The sequence below is a fragment of the Pholis gunnellus genome (assembly GCF_910591455.1).
Source record: "Pholis gunnellus genome assembly, chromosome: 4".
NCBI classification, from domain to species: domain Eukaryota; kingdom Metazoa; phylum Chordata; class Actinopteri; order Perciformes; family Pholidae; genus Pholis; species Pholis gunnellus.
In genome coordinates, this window is record NC_136530.1 from 18,715,156 (window position 1) to 18,733,108 (window position 17,953).

Genomic DNA, 17,953 nt, shown 5'->3' on the forward strand with positions numbered 1-17,953 from the left:
CAGTCCAGTCACCAAGTAGTCACTATTAAGAGTCATGCAGACCACACAATGAAACACTCTCCATCACATGTGGCGGAGCAAAAGGAACTCAACTCATGGGCTACAGGCCAGGAAATGTAACCGGGCATGTACTGTTCAAATCTAAATTCAACAAGCAGCCATTAGCTTTTCAGCTTTTCAGCTCTTATTGAGTTGTGGTGGTTAATTACATGTGGTCTAATGAGCAGATTGTTATCTAATAACTAAGAAAATGCAATTATTAGACCTCAGAAGTGAACAAGCGGAGTCTCTCTCGGGAGCCTTTTAGGAGCCAAATAGAAGATTGTAGAGGGCCAACTGTCGCACATGGGCCTAGGCTCACGTATTGATTTGGGAGAGGCTGGTGTACACACCAGGGCCTCTGTGTGTGTGTGTTCCTGTCCCTGTCTTTGGTCCCCATAGATTGGGAAATTTGCCAAGAAAGAAGAAAAGGTTCATTCTCATATTACGCTTTCTATTAATTCCAACCAAACAGTACATAACACACTTTTGATATAAAAGCATATCCATGTACCAGAAATGTCATATTTGTCTCTTCACTAAATAACAGCATGTGTGGAATGGGGGGGGGGGGGGGGGGGGTGGGGGGCTCCCCATTTGTCCTACAGTTACCTTTGTTAGCATTTCTTGCATTCTTTGTGCAAACAAGTATGAGACGAGTGCAGCTGGCTGTCCCCCAAAAAAAAGAGAATATTTACACTAAACACTCTCCCTCTTCACTTACGTTGTCCATCAGTTTCCAGCAATGATCCAAATGCTGCTGAGCCTTCCTGCCCTCCTGTAGATGCTGCTCATACACACACACACACACACACACACACACACACACACACGAGACATTTACACAGAAAAACACAGAAATAGTGTATATAAAAACACATTCATATACACATACACAAAATGACTGGACTTAAATAATTTGTGTCAGTTACGTAGACAACAGACTGGAAACAGAAGTGCTGAGGCCACAGACACGGATTTACAAGAGTCCAGTGACTAAAGCAATAAAATGACAAATTTAGACTTAACGGCACTGAACACTAGTTATATATTACATCATTAGGAAACTTTTATAATCACAGTACTTATTAGCTTTTTACAGAGCTCCAAAAAACAAGCTGGTAAGTAGACCTTCAGTTGGGGCCGTTTGGAACAAATCCTCAAGAATGAACTTTTATGCTTAAAAAAACATATTTGTTTAATGTGTTGCTGTGGTTAAGACCGTAATACCCCTTGTGTTTCGAAATACAAACAAAAATCGGAGTCTTTATAGTGAGGCTGAAAACAACAGCGTGTACATTGGGTCCCTGAATTGAATGGGCTGTTTGATGCTTTACAGGAAGAGGGCGCTGTTCTTCTGAAGCACGCTGATCGCAAATGTTCAGAGCTGATGGCATCAGCAGATGGTGGAAGTAAAAAACAGATGCTTGACATCCCATCCAACAATATTTATCCTCTTGAGTGAAGCCAAACTGAAAATAAGTGCATATGGGGCGACACACAGGATACAAAGGCCAAACAAAGACATCCGCTTCATGACAGGAAGCGACAGGTTCTCCGGGAGACGGGGTCGAAAACTATCAATAGACGCTCTGTGAAAAACACCGAAAGGGAGCCCCGCGTGTCACTTTATATTTATTCAATAACATGCAGAGGGCAGTGCAGTATGAAGCTCGTTAGTGTACTCACGTGCTTCCTCTCAGCTTTCAGGTCCTGGCTGTACCTCATCAGCTCTCCATACACCTTGTGAGCCATCTCCTCCGCCACCACCTCCCTCTGACCGGCGAAGTCGTTGAGCTCGTTCAGTACGGAGTAGAAGGACAGACATGTTGTGAACCTACACACACACACACACACACACACACACACACACACACACACACACACACACACACACACACACACACACACACACACGAACATGTGATTAACACAGCGCACGCAACATGCTTCCTTTCTGGACCGTTCCCACATGCATCTGCAGTCACACAGTGTTCATTGAGAGATTAAACAGAAGCCTGAATGGTACACAGTGTAATATTTGGATTAATGATGATGATGTGTAGTGCATGCGTGTTCTGCATTAAGTGCAAATCTTCCAGTTTAATGTGTTCTTTTGCTAAAATGACTCTTCTACTTCTTTCCCTACATTTCCTCCTTGGTGTGTCTGTGTGCGTTTGTCACAACAATGACATTGTTATAAGATATATGATTCATAAAGGAGTACAGTGTTGTTTAGAGTATAGATTTCTGTGTAGAATCAGTGATAATTGTGACGTAAAATAAATAATTACAAACAGGCATTACTTCCATTCACTGTGATGCAAACTCAGTCGTTTTACTTTCTATCTTTACACTGTTTTTGAGGAAACATTTGAGTGTTTTGTGAGTCAACAGTCACATGACACAGCTGTTTCAGTGAGGATGGAGGGTGAGTACCAGGTTTTATTTGTGCTCTGATGTGAAATGACCATTTAAACTGTTTGGGAATTTTGCAGTCAGACTAAACGAATGGAAGCGTTTTCCAGTGTGCAGGCCGCCACAAAGTGACTAAAAGCAGAAAGAGTGGAAAATAGAAACAATCATCCATTTTCACTCACCTCGGCTCCTCCTCTTTAGAGCGTTTTGGACAGTATTTCTTCACCAAGTTCCTGATGGGAGAGAGAGAGAGAAGCAGACACAGAGGTTCAAAATACTGTCTGATATTTTAAGCCTGCTGGTAAGTCTCACACACACACACACACACACACACACACACACACACACACACACACACACACACACACACACACACACACACACACACACACACACACACACACACACACACACACACACACACACACACACACACACACACACACACAGTGTTTTATTAAAGATGAATCAAAGATTCAAACATCAAAGCTTCTGCCTGTCCGTTCCCTCAGGCTCTGACAACACAGACAGACTACAGTACAGCAGCGAGTTCATGATTTAACGAGAGAACAGAGGCTTTTATGAGTGTGTGTGTGTGTATGGGGGGTGTAGGTGTGTGTGTGTGTGTTTTCAACAACAAAAAGGAGCGATTTATTGTCTGAACTACATGTACTGTAAAAACGTGCTCACATCAACACACAGCTCCATCTTTGATCATTCTTCAGACCTGCAGAAGCACTACAGAGTGTGTGTGTGTGTGTGTGTGTGTGTGTGTGTGTGTGTGTGTGTGTGTGTGTGTGTGTGTGTGTGTGTGTGTGTGTGTGTGTGTGTGTGTGTGTGTGTGTGTGTGTGTGTGTGTGTGTGTGTGTGTGTGTGTGTGTGATATTCTGAAGGGATTTCCCCTCTTTGAAATCCACCACTGGGACTCTACTGGTTTTTAATGAGGATTATTGTGTTGCAACGCTGGATTTAAAACCAGTAAATAAAATATATCACCACTGGTGATTCACAGTGCGACCGTCTTCATTTCAACATTGTCAATGCTTTGCACTACTAAGCGCTGGTATTGTCCAATATGCATTTGAACTTCAGTAATATGTGCATGCTGGAGATGAAGACTGGCTGCCCAAATAAAGTCCAAACCTTCTCAACCGCTGTGCTGAAATCAGACTAAAGACGTGTGTGTGTGGCGTCTGAAGCGACAGCGAGCGCTCCTGTATTGTGTAAAGTACGACAACCACAGCTGAGTTTGGGACGCTTCATAACGAGCCAACAACACGGAGAACATGTCATGTTCCAACATGTTGTGTGCCATGTTGATTTCTGACTGTATAGTCGCTTAATTTGATGCAGTGGAAAGGAGCCAACAACATTGTGATCCTGGCATCTACAGTCACTGTATTTGTGGTGTATTAGGCAGGACAATTCAATATTAGTTCAAGACCGAGTGTCTCCATAGCTGCTGTGAAAGCCTGGGTGCGTGTGTCAGCATGTATGCATGTGTGTATAAATAATGCCTGTGTGTGTGTGTACCGTAGCTGCTTGGCGTAGGTTTGCTCTATGTCCAGCCTCTCCTTGACGAACTTTGCGTAGCGCTCGAGAAAGTCGATCCCCCACTGAGTGTGTTTGTCCAGATTATCAAACTGGTCCTGAAGAAGAGAGAGGAGAGAAGAGAACAGAAGAAAAAAAAAAAAAGAATGAATAAAAAGTCAAATCTCTTTGACGACGGGTTAAGATGATGTGCCGCTAAGATCGAGGATCAGCTTCCATGATGCAGACAAATTATACATGAAAGACAGAAGAGAAAGAAAAACCCAAGAAAAGAAAATTCCTTAGACACTGTTTTCAAGTCATTTCAACTATTAATTACATTCTAGCGATAACGTCATGACATGTGTAACATATGATCCCATCACAATGCAGTGAATCAGCTGTGATGTCAACCAGACGTCTCTCTCCTGTGTGTGTGTGTTCAGGATAGATGGACTGGCAACAATTGCTCTGCTCAACTGGAAAAAGACAATCATTTACAGCCCCTGAACACACACACACACACACACACACACACACACACACACACACACACACACACACACACACACACACACACACACACACACACACACACACACACACACACACACACACACACACACACACACACACACACACACACGCAGCTGGTTTGTTGTCAGACGTCTATTGGTACGGACAATAAACAATCTCCACCCTTTTCCCACCAGTCAGCGACCTTTTTAATGCAAGAAGTAATCAATTTGAAAGGAATCATTTGTAATATGTATGTGCATATTTTGGTCTTCAATGCATTGCTCACAGGCAGTGAACCATCCGCGGCTACACAACCAGTGAGAGCGATGACAGTGATGCTTGTTCCAAACGGCATTACCACAGAGAGAAAAGCTAACAGAATCTAAGTCGGCATTGTGACACACATATTGAACACAAGTGGCTTAATGGCAACTTAAATACAGGAACTTCTCAGTTACAGAACCATCTAAAAAGGTGGAGATAAGCCATTCCCTTAGTACTCTTAACCATGGACGCTGAAATCCACAGCTCCCACTCTCTGTGCCTCTCTGTTTGTGTGTCAACACACACCAAGGCCTGGAGCGGAGATAAATAGGGGTCACCAAGAGAAAAACGAGACAGCTGACCTCCCTGTTTGTTAAGTTATCATCTCCTTCCATTACGACAGACGGCACGGAGGCTTTTAAACAGCCACGCTGAGCTTTAGTGTATGAGGAGTGTGTGTGTCGACACAAACTAATGTGCAATTCAGTTTGATGATCCGTCTGATATTTTCCCGTTTGTGCAGCCGCCGCACATTGAGGTCCACCATAAGAGATGAATGGACCCCAGCATGTTAGAGCGAACCAGTGACGCGGTAAAACATGGACTGGCAGAGTAAACGGCATCCACTGGTGCCAATTTCAAGCCTACTGTGTAGTTCAATCTCAAAGATTTAGCCGTAACGCAGCCACGATGTGACAAAGATAAGCAGGATGCTACACAGGAACATATCAGGATGCCTGTTTTTTGTTGTCCCGTCATTATCGTCTGCATCCTGCTCGTCTGGTTGCCTCTGCTAAATGCCCACAAGCCTGTGAACACGCCTGTCCACCTCCTGTTAGCCAGTGTGTGTGTGTGTGTGTGTGTGTATGTGTGTCAGCCTGTGTGACGGCGTCTATGAATAAGTAATAGAGTCTGAGCTCATCCTGGAGTTTGTGGCAAGCTGAGCGCAGACTGGCTCACTGGGGAAATGACAACATCTCTGTGCTCCGGGTCTTTCTGCTCGCAGGAGGATGAAGATGATGATGATGATGAGGACGGTTTGAAGCAGAGCAGACTGAATATGGTATTTACAGTCTGGCCTGCACTCAGTAACCCACGCTGCTGCTGCAGCTGCACTGCACAGGAACTGATCCAGCATCTTATTTTTCTCTTGCTTTCAGGCCGTTCACTCTTGTGTATTAGCATGAGACCAGCAGGTGCTAAAGTGCTAACGTGCTGTCCAGTGTATTCCTATCGCGCTGCTACGTTAGTGAGGTTTGGTTTCCTCCTGTAGCCTCGTCTTTGTCCCAAATGGAAGTTTCGGCGTCAAATACAGCTGGTGCTGAGATTTTTGTAGTTGTAGTAAAATATTCTTTATTGCCTAATGTAGGTTAAACCTTGTGTCAGTGTGATTTCTTTAAAGAAGAACTCGAGCTTTGTGCGTCTAAAAAGATAAACAATAAAATAAAAATCCTCCTTAACTAGTTAATTGCTTGGTTGTTCATTGACCAGAGCAGACAGATAAGAGCTTCATATAGGAAACACTGACAGAGCTGTTGTGCACAAAATGAATGACAATTTCAAATGCTGAATATATATATATATGCTGAATAATATAGGTTCACTATTTCCAGCATGATGAATGACAATTTCAAATGCTGAATATATATATATATATATATATATATATATATATATATATATATATATATATATATATATATATGCTGAATAATATAGGTTCACTATTTCCAGCATAGTAAATAGCAGGAACCATGGACATTCTTCGCCACAAGAAAAACAGCAGAGACATTTAATGCAACATCGTTAGCTTTGCTACATTTCTAAAGGACAGTTTATAAAATGTTGTAGTAATGAATTCCAAACGGGGGCAAGTATCTACTTAATAAAAAGGGCTCCATACCAAATAAATAGTTCATAAATACACAGTACAATTTGTAATTGGACCCATGCCACTATGATTGGACAATAATAATTTTTGTTTCCTTCCCAGATTCAAACCCCCAAAAATGGGTCACAGCTCTACTTGTGCTGCGTTGCTCGCTGACAAAGCCACGGCTCTGCGTTAATGAGCTGTGATCTCAGGGTGGGAGAATAAATTAGTCATTTAGCTCCCAGAGGAGCTTAAGACGCCCTAGTGTGTAGATCCCACACACTCCATGTACACCCTGAGAACCAATCACAAGGCTAGACGGGCCCTCCCCAGCCAATCAGAGAGCCAGGCGGCCTGTGTGCATTCCATGGGAGAAGGCAGGTTAATTAGCATAGAAAACGCTGCTAGGACAAAAGACTAATTACACACGGTGGCATTCCAGAGCAGACACACACACACACACACACACACACACACACACACACACACACACATGGCAGAGACTGGGTGGGAAATGTCAACTTGTCTGAAACACTGGCATCACTGACGACCCCCGGGGCTCTGTCTGAACTATGTGTGTGTGTGTGTGTGTGTGTTTACATTGACTGTGTTTATCTGCGTTTATCTTCCTCGAAAACAAGCAGAAAAAGAAAGAAGGGCTCTTCTAGGAATGAGATGGGGGGGGAGGAGACAATGTGTGTGTGTGTGTGTGTGTGTGTGTGTGTGTGTGTGTGTGTGTGTGTGTGTGTGTGTGTGTGTGTGTGAGGAGCAGAGTGGCATTATGAAAGAGGAGGTAGGAAAAACAAGAGAGCAGGAAGAAAAGTGGAACAGCACAACAGAACTGCATCTGTTGGCATTAGTTTGGTCTACGTCTGCATATTAAACACTTCAATTTGATTAAATAACAACCCTAAAGTATTACAATGTACAAAGTAACCTGATTTCAATGGATCACAAACTATAAACTCACAAACTTTTAATGTTATTTTTAGTGCTACACCGCCGTGTTACATAGATGCAAAACAGGAATTTCAAGCAGATGGAGTTGATGTGTTTTGTTCAGGTGAGCTGATATTAAGCCGAGGTGAGTGATACGAATAAACAGCTAAGTCACGCACATCCATCTAAATCTCAATATCGGATGAATACGAATCAACGTGATGAATTAAGAAATTGCTAACGATATAATTGCATGACAGGAACTCGTACTTTTCTGACTGTCAGTTGGACAAAACAAGAGTCGACCTGCAACTAACTGAACTGTGAGCAGAGGTAAACACACAGTTCCATACCTCGGTGTGTATTATCTGGAGTGAGCTTTATGCTTTAATATGCATGTATGTTTATGGTTGCATTATCTAGTGTGCAAACCTTTTCCATATTCATCATCTGGATGTCTCAGTCTTTTCTTTTTACATGCATGCTTTGCTGTTTCATTGCTGAGATCACCTGGCTTTCACTAGACTTGGATTTGCTGCTAAAAAAAGGTTGTTGTGCTGAAAAAGTCTCCAATTTCCATCTACGGGCAAAACAGACGGGAGCACTGGCCCGCTGTTGACTGCACCGCCCTCATGAGGAACAGCCAGCTCCACAAACTCTGTGCTGACGGTTCGCTGGTTCTAGCCTGAAGATTGCTGTGTTTTTGATCACTGATTCCCCAGAAAGCCCTTCCATCTGTTAGCTCGATTCTGTGTGTTGGACGTTTGATAAATGCTTAAACTGAACAAGCGCGGGCAGCTCTTCAGCGTCCTTCACTGCTGTTCCCGGGTGGAAAACCAACAAAACAGCAGTTCAAATGTACAAATACAGCTTCAGACTGTATACTTCTAAGCGTCTGCTATCCCTCTACGCCTCAATGTGGCTGGTTCAAAAATAAAAGCAATGAACCGTTCTATTTGCTGGGAGGCTTTTGCTGTGAAAAGCACCGGCAGGAAGTGTTGAGCTTGCAGTCTTTTTTTGACCACCCAAAAATGTTGTAATTGCTATTTGTTTGACTGACATTGCAATGGGGATATGATTTGTCATATTAGAGGGAATGATCATTTTTACATCACGATTCTTATTTTCATTGAAAGACGTAGTAAAATGATTATGGCGTGATGTGTGCGGGTATCTGTGCCAAACAGGTCTGTAGAATAAGACGTGTAGGCAGCACGACAACACGTCATTAAAAATGATATTTTGACACTTTACCGCTCACGACTTGAAAGTTGCAGTGGGCCTTATTATTGAGATTTCAATACAATTCAGATTAATTGTGTAGCCCTTCCTGCAATCCAGTCACAGACTATTTAATGTATCAGAAGCTTTGTTAATTGTCTCATGTTGCTTTGAAAAGGCTCTTAAGTGCTGATAGCCTATTCGATAAATGTTACTGGCACTCAACATGTTGGTATCTGAATTACTTCAGTTTTAAAAGACACACACACACACACACACACACACACACACACACACACACACACACACACACACACACACACACACACACACACACACACACACAGACACACCATTTGTTCTGCCTTGCAGAATCTATGTTAATGTTTCTTTTTACTACATGTCTGTATCACGCCACAAACACAGACCAACCCGGCCATACTAGCCACAGAGGAGATATCTGATTCATAGCTGCCGTTATTAAAATAATCCAGAGAGTGAGTCGCATGGATCACAGTCGGCTCTGAGTCAGTGACGTGCTTCACTCTGTGACTCCATGTTTGGCTCCGTTCACATGGATCAGTGCAGTAAAACTGAACCGGACTTGTTTTTGGTTGTGTGTGCATCCCAAAGCACAGCAGTGGAGTCAAAGAGGTTCCCCGTTCGTTTGTTTACATCAGTTCAAATGCTTCAGTTGTGGAGAATAAATGAGCGTTTCTTCCTCTTATGTAATAGCTGGAGCTTTTGTTGTTGAGTGCACTGATTTACACCTCGCTAACAGCTGTGCAGATGTTAAAAGAGGAAACTCGGGTCAGATTTGCTTTTCATCGGGACAAATGCAAAGCTAAGGAACTCGATCAGAGGTGAACATCTTGCATAATCTCTCTGGAAAGACGAGTCAAACACCCGGGAGGCGATGGAACAGGAAGCCGTGTTCATTGTGTGAAAGCAAACGCTGCGCAGGGGAAAACATTGAAAGAGAGCGCAACTCTTTCTAAAACCCACAAGGAAAAGGCATTGCAAGTGCTAATAAATACCTTAAACAAGGACTTCTCAACACTGAAACCAGATGTTGGCTGAAAATGTCAACAATGGTCCGCTCCATGTTTCCCCTTCGTTAACTGGACTAAAGCAGAGAGCAACAGAGAAGGAGGTCCATCTCCTGGTCTGGATCTATAAAAGTAAAAAACGATGTCACTCTGGTCAAGACCGTTAATGGTTTAATGGTCCATGAATTCATTAGTTGATTTAAAGTTTTAAAGTCTTTATCAAGCAAAAAGGGCAAACATTTTCTACTTCCAGGTTCTTCAATTTCAGGATTTGTCTCTTTTCTTCTGACTTTATAAATGAGCTTTAGGAAATTGCGATGGCCGTTTATCGACAATTTACAGACCAAAACATTAACTGCATTTTTCTTTGACTGATCACCGTTTAAACTAATTGTTATACGAGTTTCACCAACATATTTCTGGCTGTGGTTCAATATTTCTCCAGCTCATGGACAGCCATCTCTGAATGGACACAGACTAAAGCCATCAGGGGACGTCAGAGAGTCAGTCACACGTTAACCCAATCACTGCCACAGCGCTACTCTGGTCCACTGCGGCGTTGCTGTACTCGTATACTGACATTTATGAACACTACGGTGTTGCTTCACAGTTCCAAGTCGTACATGCGGGTATAGGAGGTGGAATATGTCACTTTAAAAAAAGGAGTCGATCTCTACAATCAGACCATAAATCAGTGACGGTCACACTTAAACCAGTCACAAGTCAGTCAATGCATAACGAGCTTCTTTTGCCGACTGTGGAAAGAACGGCCCGAAAAGGAAGGGCATGAGAGAGACACAGTGTGTGTGTGTGTGTGTGTGTGTGTGTGTGTGTGTGTGTGTGTGTGTGTGTGTGTGTGTGTGTGTGGTTAATAAACATGGATGACACAGACTCCATCACCTGACCTCCTTTACCACAATAAACACTCTGTTGCTGCAGCAGAGACTTGCACACACACACACACACTCTCTATTTCATACAAACAGAAATATCAACAGTTTTATATATTGAAGCAGATGTGATTCATAATGATCATAGACAACAATACTTAATAATGACCATTCATTTTGCCTCAGTTTCAATCCACCCTTTATGATCTTTATGCTTGAATTTCTAACAATTCTAACATTGAAGTTCAGTATATAGAACACAGAAACGTGTGGGCATGGTGCTGGTAACGGTGAGCTCTTAGCTCTCTACTGGACAGACTTATTTCAGAAAACATTTCAGAGCTTTTTTATGTCAGTTTTAGACGGAGACCAACTTAAATTCACCTGTAAACCATTCAAATGACTAAATGTTATCCTTTTGCTTCGTTAATGTCATATATAGTGGGTATTTGCATGAACTGAATTTCTGTCTAAATACCTCCTTAAAGAAATATTGGCATAAGTAATTATAATTATGTATTATAAGTTAATTAGAGATAGTTTGTTTTTGTTTTTAATTCAAATAAGTCATAATTCCCTCAACAACAGAGAATCATCCAGCTTATTTTGGACTTGCAGTTGTGGCAAATTGCATGTTTGTTTTTTTTATATCAAGCTGTCGCACTTCCATATGGACGTACATGTTACGTAAAATCGTACAAATTGCCTGTAAAGTGCACTTGACATGTCCTATAGTTTGCATTGTATAGTTGCTCAGCAGTGAACAGCTTCCTCATTGGCCCACCAGTATAACCTCTGTCTATTGGGCTGTAATTTAGCAATTAAAAAAAGAAATAAATTCATGTTAACGTGCACCGTCATAACATTCAAGACTGGATCAAGCACCACGTGCATCTCTGCAGGACAGAATCTCCGCTTCACATTTGTTCCAGCGGAGATGAAGTGAAAGGAGCAGACGTCCTCTGCATTGTGTCCCATGAGGAAACAGTTAGCCGCGCTAGAGACATCAAGACATCACGGCCTTTAGTTCACGGTGATTATGCAGGCATGTCACGTTAAGTCCTTCAAGACATAAATAACTGCTGAGGCAATCCTAATCCACTGACACCCATTCCCAAAACCAAGGGTTTGAATTAAGGCCATTCCCACTACCTGTCTGTTACACGCACACGCACACACACACACACACACACCTGGGCACTCCTGTTTGCGGCTAGCGAGTCAGGTTTCATAGCAACCTGATCACCTCTATTGTCTGCTCTGCTTCACAAACACACACCTTGACAGACTGGTTAGGCAAGCGAGAGAGAGAGATGCACGATTGGATAATATACAGAAATCTAATCCAGATATGATCCAACCAAGCAGTGGATACAACCCGTGTGTAACACTGAACCATGTTACCAACACATGACTGTTTAAACACAACACGTCTTCTGTTGACATGGTGGCGTTAGGCGGAGATGTTGGCGTCAAAGTCGTGTTAGTCGTTCAGCGACAATAAGTCGGGCCGTTTACCGCGTCCGCTGTACGACAGAACCACAACCGACTTTGTGTCGCCTTGATTTGCATGTCGGTGAAACCTGCGATTCCTCTCAAGTTTTAGCCAGTTTTTAACCGTCAACATAACTTAATACCGTGTTGTTTATGGTAGACAAGTGAGCTACATGTGAAAGTTCACAGGGTTCACACAGTGCCAAGAGGGAGCCGCCTAAATGTATAACCATCAATAAACATAATACAAATAGTTCACTTAGTTCAGAGTAGTTGGATGAAGCGTCATACTGTTGACGAGCTCAAACACAAAAAGAATACAAAATAAACAAATGTCTGTGTGAAGTGAAGGAGTTGACATACCGGTATGTGTAGTAGTCAAGTCTAAATGAAGAAATTGGAAAAACAAGGGAAACAATATAAATTCTAGAAATCAGGATTCAAAATGAACTAGAGCCGAAACAATAAATTAATTCATGAGTCAATTGACTGAACATTAATAGTCAACAATTATGATCATCGATCAATCATTTTAAAAGTAAAAATGACACAAAATCACTGGCAAATATTTTCTTCCACTATTTTTTGACTTTTTCTTTTAGATCAAACAATAAATTGATTGAGAAAATAATATTTTTTTCAATGAATTAATCAATAAATAATCAATTAATAAGTAAACCTTTATTATTCTTTTTTTTTAATACAAATTCGGCTAATTCCTTGAGTTAGCTTCAGTTCAAACAGCAGAAATGTCTCAAACGTTAACGGTTGACAGGGTTGGTAAAGACTGTCAGTAATGTGTTTCAAACTGCAGTTATGTAAAGATTGTTGCATAAAAAGCAGAATACTCGTGCATACTGTGTTCTCTGCTTTACTCGTAGACGTCGGTGACTTTGATCAGAATCCATCAGTTGGGAGTCTGAAGCCTCCTTGTCTCAGCCCTGGTCTTTAACACTGAAGGTCCACTAAGCGGATCTCCTCGGTCGCTATCTGATCCAAAACGGGGAAACAGAGGAAACGCTGTTCTATCAACAAAGATTATGTTATGTTTCAGGATGACATCATCAGTCATTCATCATGTGCTGGGCTGGCTTCAGTATATTGAGCGGATTGACTACGTTGTGATTCTATTATGTTCATTCTGTACACATGACATCATTTGCACTTCTGGCCGTCCTGGGAGAGGGATCCCTGCTCTGAGGTCTGCCTCCAACTCATACACAAGTAAAAAGGCTGCAGTTAAAATACCTGTATACATTTCAAAATGAATAACCAATCGTGAGACGACTATTTCAACAGCCTTAATAGCCAGCGGCTTCCTGTTTATATAAAAAAAAAAAAAAAAAAACACCGGGCGCTGCTAAAACGCTGAGGCCAGTGATGGGTGTTTTATGGTAGCTTCAGGTTAGCGCAGAGCATCAGAGAAGAGCTTTACCTAAACAACACAACAACACAGCCATCAACACAATAGTTTGTCTGAAGCATTTCCTGTTTCGGAAACGTTTATTTCAGTTTGAACTGATAAGAGTATTGACAAAGAACCAGACCAATCAAGAGTATCGAGAAAAGTAGTATCTATAAAATCCTGTTGATATCTATCCATCCTATCATCTTTTGTTGAATGTTGCTGGGATGGAGCAATGACTGCATGGTTACACACACATACTAACACACACACACACGGGGCTAATTTAAGCACTATCAGTGTCAGTGGTTGTCCACAGTATTAACCACAGCGTTTCCTGTGTGTGTCCAAAATGAAAGAGCAGGATGTGATGATCACTGTATCTGTTCAACAATCCATTGAGCTGTGTCATCAGACCACATGTGCATGCCTGTGTGTATACACATACACACACACACACACACCTCAGAGAAAAAGCCACAGGACCCTTGATTTATCTTACCGCTGACTCAAGTGCCCTAATCAGAGCCAGGGTTTGGCATGAGGCTCCCTGCTGTGTGTGTGTGCGTGTGTGCGTGTGTGCGTGTGTGCGTGCGTGTGTTGACCCTGACACCTTCTCCTCACAGTTGTCATGCTGGTTAGTGCGGTTGACTGTAGGCTATGATACTTGGTTTGGGTGCTGACAGCCGGCACTATTTTTAGGCAATGAACACATCACATCACTGTTGGTCCACTCAGCACCGACAATCACAAAAGTATAGTTTATGCGACCAAATGATCCTGTCCTTGCATCAATCGTTGAACTGTTAATTTAACATTATAATGAATAGACTTTAAGATACACTAGGTTATCAATAGATGGCAGCTTAAAAATGGCTATATTCCATATAGTTAGTTAAATTCTTTCTGTATATTGAAAAAGAAATACATGAGAATGGTGTCTTTATCCCTGTGGATATGGATGGAATATTCCCCACAATGTTCCCTTATGGCACAGCGGAAATTCCTATTTAACAGCTTGCATTAACTCATTCATTGGAGACATCTCCTCAGATCAGCCTTTACCACGGTCCAAATAAGCATGCAGATTCCCAGAAAGGCCTGTTTACTTCCTGCAGGGAGTGACTGAACACGAGCGACCTTATCATGTGACACGCTGACAGGGAATGTTCTGCAGTCTGCATGCACCATTTCATTTGCTCCTCTGCTGTCTGAGAGTTTAAAAAGCAAACGGGCCAGCGCGATGTACTTCGCTGTTAATGTGTATCTAGTGGGTTAACCATTAACTCCATATCATGTGACTAATATACACTAGGCAGTCACAACCTCGGTGTTGTACAACTACTACTGTAGTCTTATGCAGCATTTCCACCGCACGGTACAGCACGGCTCTACTCTACTCGTTCTTTTTTTTCCATTAGCAATAATAGTCTATTGTACCTGGGAGGGCTGAGATGTATTGAAATTCCCCTACGGACCATATTGCATTAGGAAAAAACAAAGAAATTAAATAATGAAGAGAGAAGCACATAGATAGATATGCACTAGACATCGTAGGTGGCATTTACACAAAGGCACGCTGAGATCAATACATCAGATGAATGAACAGGTAGCAACTGTTCCCGTACAGGCCTGTGACTGACTGCCTACTCCGGCAGGAGATTTGGTTTCAGCTGCTCTTTGTGCAATTTGTAATTATTAAGAGGGTTTAAATGTGCAGTGGCAAGTCTAGACTAGACTTGTTTGTTAAAGACTGTGAAAGAAGACGCGAGTTCACAAAAGTACCGTAGAAATCTGAATCCTATTTCAGACTACTGTCGTCATCTCATTGTAAAACATTTACCCCCCTCAAGTCTCTGCGATGTACAGGTGGCTGATTCGAGCCTTGGAGGCAAAGCGACTCTCAGGTTGTCAGCAAACAGACGCTGAGTATTTTCCCACCTTTCCACCGAGACGGATAACAAATCCTCTACGCTTCCTTCTCCATCATTTAAAAAGTGTTTGTGATAAACAAACTCAGCTGCCGGCCTGCTGCTCGGTGCGGTAACATCCTTTGTTCTGCACTCAGACTACCTGACATATTATGGGCCGGGGTACCCGTGGAAACCAGTGGGTACAGTGTGTACTTCATGGAGAGGTTACCTAGGAAACCAGGACCCTTCCACGCGGAGCAGCTAATGTATGTGTGTATGTGTGTGAGAGAGACGTTTTATTGGGCTCTGAAACTTCATCAGGCACATAAACAGCCTGGGAAAGCTCCTCTGGTGCAAGAATGAACATTGTTTCCTCGTATGCAAACAGGCTGCATGTCAGACAGGCAGACGGAGAGGAGAAGGGGCGGGGCCGTCCTACTGATGCTTATCCCATGCATCTGCATACGGTATGTGCGTTGTGGTGAATTACTGCCAAAGCCAGTGTTTTACCATAAACACACGACTTATGAACCACAACAGCAGAGAAATGCTCCGCAAATAGATTCTGCTGACTGATAAGGCAGCGCCGTAAAACTGCTTTTGTACACAATGCCAACTGCTACGTCAGCACAAAGGGGGGGGGGGGGGGGAGACCTACAAGGACCCTTGAGGTGGCTCCTGGAGGTCCCTGAGGTCCCGACCCCGTGTGGGGTTGATATGCTGCTGCAGTCGCTGGAGACTTTTAGGAATTATAGTTTTCATTTAGAGGTTTTGATGAAGAAGAGAATTCGGGGTTACTGGGTAGACTTCAAATGTAAACAATAATGTTGATCGTTGCTCTATCGTTGTCTATAAATCAGAAATACCACATTAGCTGGTTACTTTGTATCTTTGTTAATATCTTTTAATTTTGGTTTCAAGTTAGAATCATGTCTTCAAAATTACAATTTCCAAGATGAATAATTAACTTTAACCCTAATTAAAGCCATGTTGACATTCATGAGATCAAAATGGTTCATTTAGTCCAGATTTTTTTAAATTAATTTACAAAAGTACCGCTTGCTCGATTTGACCGGAGAGCTTCACCGCTCTCTTAACTGCTGGGGTCAGAGGAACTTTAGCTCAAGAAAGCAGGAAGAAATAATCATCATTTAGCCATTTCATTGGGCTAAAACATGGAGGTTTCATTAACGTACTCAAATTATATGTATATGGTTTCACTGTGGCCACTATGATATCCCGCTTAACCCATACGTGGGCCCCGGGGAGAAAACTTCTTCAAACAGCAGCTGCACATCACTTCAGTCCATCTAAGGGTCTGTGACGTAAAAACATTTAAAAACACTTCCTGTATCTTTGGCCTGTGGGAAAACCTTGTATAAAAGTTTCAGTGCCGGAGAATTCAGTCTGATCCTGAGGGAGAAGAGGCGGGGTTTGTTGAGGGGGTGGACGAGGAGGAGGAGGAGGATGAAGAGTGTTGGCGTAAGGATGGAGAGAAAGGGAGAGGTGCAGTTATCAAGTCTAAAAAGGGATAAGGAAGAGCTAATGGTTTATTGTCACATGGCAAACACACACAAAGGGAACAAAAGGTGCTTGATTTATTCCTGCTTGATTTATTCGTTGTGCACTAACATTGGTAGCTAAGGGAAGTAAGGACCAGATCACTGAACATGGAACTGAACCAACTATCCGAGGGCACTGTGCTGCAGACTCTTTATGGTGTCTCTGTGCAGGTGTGTTTGTCGGAGAGCCTAGATGTCACCGAGTCATTCGGTATTGTGTCTGTAGAGTTGCTATCCTATCAAACTGACTCCAGATCAGCACTACACACACATGGACACGTCACACGCCTGTACGCACACACAAGGCTACACCGCCTCCTAATCTTCATGGGAGAGTAGTGTGTAGGAAGTAAAAACAGAACATGCATGTCGTCCATGCAGGAATGAAAGCAAAAGCAAAAAGACAAAGCGAAATATGTGCGTCACTGAATTGGTCCACACCTTCAGATAGTACGAAACATTTGGCAATGACAGCATTGCTGTTGGGCTTTAAAAGCAGCGTATATAGTTTGGTTCCGGTATTGGGTTTTTTGTGCTGGTTTTATTGGCCGTTGGGCCGGTTTTGTCACACAGACCTGGCAACCCTGCGTGTCCATCCACAGAGCAGATAGCATCAGTGCAGCTGATGTATTTAGTACACAGCAGGACCCAAAGGACAGCTGGAGGACGTCTCGCCTCTACGTCACCAACGTGATAAGTTATCGCAGGTTTGCCACAGGCGTCCACAGCCGTGGCAAAAACATTTGTCTCACATAAATATAGACACCATAGTAGAACCAGTATGGCAATAATCAATATAATGGCTACTGCCCAACCCTCTTCCTGGTTCCCCTGTAC

At 42.6% G+C, this 17,953-nt stretch overlaps 1 protein-coding gene across 4 annotated transcripts in view; it reads right to left on the minus strand.

Moving 5' to 3' along the window:
• Positions 1-17,953, minus strand: part of fnbp1l (formin binding protein 1-like) — a 34,415-nt gene that overhangs the window by 15,388 nt on the left and 1,074 nt on the right. For all 4 annotated transcript variants that reach the window (XR_013767052.1, XM_079157643.1, XM_079157642.1 and 1 more), the window contains exons 2-5: positions 3,991-4,106; positions 2,640-2,690; positions 1,729-1,876; positions 764-826 (exon numbers count right to left, since the gene is read on the minus strand). Coding sequence is in view for 3 of the 4 variants with exons in the window: in XM_079157643.1 (XP_079013769.1) it covers positions 764-826; positions 1,729-1,876; positions 2,640-2,690; positions 3,991-4,106 (378 nt within the window). In the remaining variant the exon portion in view is untranslated. The remainder of the gene's footprint in view (positions 1-763; positions 827-1,728; positions 1,877-2,639; positions 2,691-3,990; positions 4,107-17,953) is intronic.